The sequence below is a fragment of the Sesamum indicum genome, linkage group LG8 (genome assembly GCF_026168435.1).
Source record: "Sesamum indicum cultivar Baizhima isolate 11 linkage group LG8, ASM2616843v1, whole genome shotgun sequence".
Taxonomy (NCBI): Eukaryota; Viridiplantae; Streptophyta; class Magnoliopsida; order Lamiales; family Pedaliaceae; genus Sesamum; species Sesamum indicum.
In genome coordinates, this window is record NC_142664.1 from 10,639,393 (window position 1) to 10,646,980 (window position 7,588).

General features: G+C 36.5%; 1 protein-coding gene across 1 annotated transcript; it reads right to left on the minus strand.

Annotated features, from left to right (window-relative positions):
- Nucleotides 1-937: 937 nt before the first annotated feature.
- RVE1 (Homeodomain-like superfamily protein) lies at nt 938-4,802 on the minus strand. The gene is made up of 6 exons (XM_011087624.3): nt 4,161-4,802; nt 3,122-3,247; nt 2,911-3,022; nt 2,764-2,825; nt 2,208-2,600; nt 938-2,114 (listed from the first exon to the last, which is right to left on the minus strand). Exons 1-6 carry the CDS (start codon nt 4,185-4,187, stop codon nt 1,389-1,391), a joined length of 1,446 nt encoding a protein of 481 aa, XP_011085926.1. The 5' UTR covers nt 4,188-4,802; the 3' UTR covers nt 938-1,388.
- Between the last annotated feature and the right edge of the window lie 2,786 nt (nt 4,803-7,588).

A 7,588-nucleotide genomic window follows, 5' to 3' on the forward strand; every position in this document is an offset into this window, starting at 1 on the left:
TTTATAATAATTATTTAAAATATTATTTTTATAATAATTATTTAATTAAAAAAAATATATATTTATTATTAATAAAATATTATTTTATATAATAAAATATTATTTAAATTAAATTATAAAAAAAATAATTACAGTGGCAGCGGTGAAGTCGCCGCTGCCGCTGCTGAAGAGGAGGGCGCCGCGCCCAACGCAGCGAGGGCGACGACTATTGCCCATATCTTCGAAGGCGACCGGTGTCGCCCAAAAGGGTAGTAGGGGAAGAGGGGAGGGGGTTGGAGGCGAGAGGGGTGGGAGTGGGGGGTGAAGAAGGGGGCGGGGGGAAAGTGGGGAAGAAAACGGGGTGGGGGGTGGGGGGTGGGGGGTGGGGTTTATAATTATTATTTTATTTTTTATAAATTATAATTATATATATTATAAATATATTTTAATTATATCAAAATTATATATATTATAAATTAAAATAATTATATATTAATAGGCCTAGTTTGACCAATCGACAAAAGGGGTATTTTAGTTATTGTTTCTTAGAAAATAGACTTAAATTGACCAGGAGACAGTGTGATTATTTATTCATAACATAGAAGTGATTTTTTATATTAAAAATTTTATAGGAGGATTGTTGATATTTTTACATATCACAAGGGTTAAAATGGATTTAACCCCAAAAAATAGTGTTAGATTTGGGCCTCCATATTACATAATCTATAACTAAACAGCCCAAGGGTATTCGTTAAAATTTTTTTAGTAAGTCTCTAACCTTTGTACCTAACCTAATTGGTATCTTTTTAATAGAGGGAGAAGGAAAGTGTCCGATGAGTTCCCACTAGCTTGGACTGAGCTTATCCATGAAACTGCCCATCTATTTATGCCCAATTCTAGCCTAAATCGGATAAGATCTGAATTAATTTATGACAGTAAACTACAATTGATTGATTGATTGGATTCCAAGGCCTGAATTGATTAAAAAATCTCCTTTGAAAGGACGGGCCTACATGGGAACAATCATCAGTAAGTACCTAGTAACCTGGTAAATCAGAAAATAAAGGACCACTGTAGTTGTTTCAAACATGATGAAGCTCACCATCTGAGCCTGACTCTATGACATCTTACAGGGAAATCCAGAACAAAAATTCACAGTTTACAGGGCAAATTACACTGCAATAGCTAACAGATTCTTGCAGATGACAACATGATGGACTGCAGAGTTCACTCAAAATACACTTAAATAGTCAAGAAGAAAAGGAAAACCGGATAAAAATTGCGTATATGGATACAGACTAGGCCAGTTTTGACTCCAGCTTGCCTTTAGCAATCCAGTTATCCAACTTCTAGCATTGCTACAAGTTAATAATAGTCATTGAACCTCAGAGGTCTTCATCGTCTATGAGCTATAAGCAGAAGCGAATGCGTTGCTTCTCTCTCTCTTCGGCAGTTTCTGTCTTGGAGATGTTGGACTCTGGCTCAGCGAAACACCTTTTGTACGGCACAAATCCCTGTCTGCAGTTTAGAGAGTTTGCCGAAATTCTCTTGCTCAATTTGTAGGATGAGAAGGATTTTCCTTCCGTCCCTTTCCGTTTGAGGGAGAGGTGACAGCTATTAATGCCCCAGTTCTTTCCTCCATCTGGGGATGCGCCAAGAAAGTTGTCAGTATTAGAGCTAGTGGAAGACCCCTCCTTCTGTTCATCGTTATCCAACTTTTCCTTCTTATCACACAGTAATTGGGCTTTGATCGGAATTGGACTATGCACTTCCTGGGTCGAACTTGATGCATCACTACAAAGTGTCAACCATGGAAATGGAACTGGATGGCGAGCATCCACAGGGCTCAACTTGTCGGTAGTATAGACTGGCACAGGAGATCTGTCGGGAAAGGCACTCGATTCGTACTCATAATTACATTTTGGAAACTTTAGAGGAACGACCCTCAAAGGAAATGAACAAGATCCGTCGCTTATGTCAAATGACTCAGCCTTGCAAGTCTCTGGGGTCAAATAAGACGGTCCACGAGGATCCGCAACTAATAACGTCTTACCAAACAGCTTCAAGCTTTGAGCAGCTGATTCACTTGGATCTTCTTTAACCAATGCGGTGTTTTGAGATGAAAGCTCCAATTCCTGTTCGGTAAAAGTAATCTTAGTTGGATGAGCATAAGTTGGATCCCATGATATATTGCACGAGAACAAGCAGCTAAAAGATATTAATTGTACCAGAGGTATTTTTTCATCCGGACTTGAATTCTCATCTTCATGATCAGCATCTTCTGACAGACGTTTAGGCGCTTCAGAACAAGAAATCATTCCAGCATTGAGAGGAAGACCGGAAGAGACTGGGGACGGGCTGCTATTTGGCATACAGGAATCCAGCCCGACAGATGAATCAGAACCAATTGTAGACAATACAGATGTTGGAGACTGATTCTCCTGTTCTGAAGTATTTGGAGATGCAGAACTTGATGGTTTCTCAGGTATTCTGATTCCCGTTTTGACTGGAGGAACAAGCTTGCGAGGATAAGGATGTGACGGTTTTCTCTTAGGCCTAGGAGGTGGAATTTCAATTGACTTCACAGAACTGGTGTCGCCAGTGTTAGATTCACGCACAACCTAAACATTCCAAAGGCATTCAGGTATTAATATACTTTACTGTGTCAAAGTTCACCACTAACAAAGTTTGCACGCCTTAGTGTCATAAGAGATATGACTTACTCAGAAAGGCGGCATTTAGATATAATGGCAGAAAATGGTATTGGTATAAGAGCAGTAAAACCTTGGAGAAAAACTTCTGTGCATGGCTTCGAATTTGCACTGCAGTTTTGGTTCCAACATGCTCTGAAAGGAGGCAACAATAGAATCCCCTCAGAACACAACAAGTACAACAATTACACTAAAAAGAATCAATGAACTAAACAACCACCTTCAATTTTTCTCCAAGCCCGACCATAAAGTTTCAATGCCTCAATAAACTTTTTGTGCTCTTCTTCAGTCCATCTCTCTCGTTGTTTGGTGATTGTATATGGCTTCCTTGCCTACCCGAATAAGGTACAAAAATGAGGCCAAAAATACAACAAGTCGAACATTTACATCTATGCTCGTTAACATCCACGACTAGAGAGCCTGTTGTATACCTTTGGAGCAAAGTCATCCCCGGCATTGAACTGCTCTCTCAACTGGTTACCCTTAACAGTGGGTGTGCCTAAGTCGAACGGGATGTTGTCATTTGTAGGCAGAGGAGCGTCTGATCCAGTGTGTTCCTGCAATTTAGAATAACAAAGTTGATAAGAAATTCTAGAATGTGTGCTGGCTTTTACAGGTTTATACATAAGATTACAAGGCATATCAAAAGTTCAATATTTAGCATGGGCCGGATTGCAGAGGCATGAATATTCTTTCATAAGCTGACTTAGAACTTCGTGCTCAACATTGCTAAAATTGATAATACCGATCTCAGTTGAGAATGTCTTCAATGACGGAACAGCTTAGAAATCCCGCTTTAAAAGACAAGCTTCCACTGTGCATTCTTATTTACTCATTCTGAACTACAATCTAGCTTGGCAATCCCTAATGGTTCTTGTTTTCAGATTGTATATACATTATCCCTGATTACAAAATCAAACCAGCAAAACTTTCTCATTTTCTACTTGAAACACATCTCCAAACCAGTGATAACGCTCTCTATTTCTTCCTTTCTAGAAAAAGAATCCATACATAGGCTTCCAACTTCAACAAAAAGCTGAAATCAAACACTTTACCACGACATTCAAGTCCAACATCAGTTTTGCCAGATTCTCAGGAAATCTTGAAAGAACCCTCTAACACTCACATGGAAATGCAATTACTGAAATAAAAAAATGCGTGTATCTCTTGTTCCTGACACGACTTTTTAACCTTCAGAACCATCAGCCTTATCATTCACATCCTGACCTCATAAACTAAAATTAACATCAACAAAAAACAAGAACTCTCCCTGATTCAACTAAAAAATGCAGTAATTACTGGTTCGAGTTTTCCTCAGTTGTTTCTTACTTCTACAACCCACAAACCATAATCTTGCCAACATTACTACAGTAACAGAGGGAGATGGGTGGAGGCAAAAACAGTAAAATCACTACCCAATTAAACAACCTTCAAGCGAAATCAAGTGCAGAATCCGCAGATTAACCTCACCTGTACAGCCATAGCTGTAGCAACCATCAAATCACCAAGTTCTCTTCTCAGCTGAACGAAATCCACCGAACCTCTCGATCCCAGAATAAAGTTCTTCTACAGATCACTAACACACCACCTCCTGATCCCAGAAAGAATCAAACTTCTCTCCATCGGAAATTTTAAGAGGATAAGGGAAAAAGAGAACTAACAAAAAATCAAAGCTTAAATTCTCCCGAGACACAACAGCTCTCTAAACTCCTTGATTCAGATGACAAACATCCAATTAACTAAAAGAAAACCCAAAGAAACGTGGGGAACAGAGCAGCTCCAGAAACTGGGTTTTCGAGAAAAATTTTGCGTAAATCAAGAAAAGGGTCTGTCAGCAGAGAGGGAAAAGTGCGGAAGATGGGCAGAAACACCTGAAATACTGAGATCTCTATCTGGAACCAATGATTGAAGCTGAGCAAGAACAGAAGAGAGAAACCAAGATAAAACAAGAAACGAAGGTTACTGACAGTGAAAGAGCAAAACCAGGGGTTCCCGTTCAGCTAAAGAAGAAAAGCAAAAGGTAAGAAGAGAATAATATCGACACTCCGAAGAGAGAAGAGAGGCAATTGTGGAGCAGAGAAAATACCTTTGGGTTTGGTTTAATGGAGAAAGGAGAGGAAGAAGAAGGTGTATGAGCGCCACGTCAAGGGGCTAAATTGAAATTAGAGTAAACTTAGGGGGGTTTCAGATAGAACGATCGAGAAATCCGTGGAATCTTGTGGCTCAAATTCAAAGAGAGGCGGGGACACGTGGCTACTCAACGTCAGCCAACACACCATCGCTTTTTGCTTGTGCTTTTTCCCACGCAATCCTACCTGCGCGTTTACGAGTCAGAGGATTGTACTTGCCATGTATTGGCCGCCACATGTTGCAAAGTTAGTGGATAATTGATTTTTTCATGGGTAAGCATATATGAATTAAAAATTAAATGGGTGGTTGACCATCTTAGTGGCTCTTCTTTGCAATCGCTGGATTTTGTTTTTTCATTTTCTCAAAATAATTAAATACATATATTCAAATTTCCTAAAAAAATTTTTTTAATTTCAAAAAATAATTTTTATATTATTAAAAATACAGAAAAAAAAACAACCAACATAACTCATAGACTCAACTATTATAAAATATTTTACTTCAATTATAATTATTTCTCACCACAACTCCACTTAATGACGAAGTAAGTCAAAATTACTCCTCACAATCAAGAATCATATAGGTGTTATACTTGATATAACCAACAGATCGTATAGGTAAATAATTAATATATATTTAATCTTTTAAAATCAAAATTTATATCTCAACCATCCATATATCCAATGCACAATAACATCAAATGTCTACCTCAAATGAGGTTATAATTAAATCGAACCGATCATATACTCCATCTAACAGAATACACAACCCACCCAACTACAACTTCAACAATATTTTTCAAAATACCTTTAATAATTTTAATAATTTATAAATAATAATTAATACCCATAATGTTATTTTGAAATATAAAATAAATTTATTTTTCAAAATTAAAAAAGTACCTTAGGTTAGTGAAAATCTAGTGTCTTATTTTTGAAAATTAAAACATTCAAAAACATTTTATAAAATAAATAAATAAATCATGACATAAAATTTAAAAAAAAAAAAAAAACAAGATCTAATCTAGTATGTATCACAATTACAAAATGACCATTCAACTTTACAATAATTCAGGGGTGGAGCCCGGAGGGAAGGGAAGAAGGACCATTTTGAAAAGAAATGTTAACCAGAAATTAAATAAAAAGGCGGCCCACATGTCGAGCAGAAAGGGCGAGTAGTCCCGTTTCAGTCTTCAGAAAGTGCAGAACCACACGCGCCAGAAATATCCCCTCACGCGCATCTATATATGTACAAGCAAAAAATGGTTAAATATCTTACAGCCTCTTAAAATAGGCAAATAGTCCAAACCTCTTTTGCATTGAGTTTGGGATATTGCTCAGATATAATTTTGTGGTCTTCTTCTCCTCTCTCCTTATCACTCTTGATATTTACCAACCCCTTTTTTCTTTTATTTTTAATAATTTTTTGAAAAATAAAATATAATATTTATAGTTATAAGATAATTTTAACAGTACTAGAAAGAATATATTAAGTTTTAAATGTGGGTAATTATTGAAAAAAAATAGTTTATTTTCTATTGTTACAGTGTATGTGAACTACTCTGTTAAATTCTTAGGCCTTATTTGATTTTATTTTCATGTAAATTATCACGAACCATTCTGACCAAACACATTATTTGGTAATAAAAACATCACAAAAAATATATAATTGGACAAGTTTTCATTCTTTCTAGTCTTCTTGTTAAATATATTTTCATTTATTACACCAAACTATCATAACAAAAATAAAAATTTTGGAAACGTTGAAGTAAAAATCAAACAACAGTTTATCTAATAAAATTTTCACATTTCCCATTATCTATAAATGGTAAAATCTATTTTTAAATAGTTACTTCTTTTTAGTTAATATTTTTTTCTATTTCTCTTATTTTCCATTATAAACAAATGATATATTTTTTCTCTTTCACCTCCCGTATTTTTTCTTCTAACAGACATTTTTCTTTCTCATTCTCTCACCATAATTTTTCTTATAATATTTTTGTCTTTATCTCATATTATAATTTTTTTATATGCTCATAGAAATTACATTCCGCAATAATAAATTTACTATAAATAGATGTTATCCAAATCCAACATGAAATATTCCATCATGTAGAAGTGGATATTTCTATATGAAAAGCCAAAATATCTATAGCCTCTTAAAAAAATAAATTTCCAAAATTACCCAAAAAAGAATTGGAAAAAGAAAAAATAGGCCGAAAAAAATAGGGTAAAAGCAACAAAGAGAGAGAGAGAGAGAGAGGGGTGTGGATTAGGAAGAAAAGTGTGGTGGTGGGGGAAGATAGGGATGAGAACGAGCACCATATGCTGACGTGTCATTATATTATTGTTTGTTCCGCCATAAACTCCGGCGGGTCCCGCAGGTGGTGAAGGACTGACCTTTTTGCGCTTTTTCGCCACGTCACCGCCACTCGCCGCCCCACAAGGTTTATATAAACGCCGCCACGTCTATTCTTGGTTTAGTGAGAGAAAGCGATGGGATACAGCCCGACTACGCATGTCAAGTAGAGAGAGAAAGTGATTGGCGTTCCTGCACCACATGTTGTTCCGGGCCCACCCGACGAGGGAATAATTAACTTTTGAAAAATCCTTGGCCACATGATTTTTTTTTGAATAATTTTTATTCAGGGAATTTGGTGGATATATTGAAAGTGCTTTGTACAGCGACACGTGTCTATGCAGTGAACCCTCGAGCGCATCTGACCTAAAAAAGGAAAAAGGAATTGTGCAATAGGGAACGGAAGGACA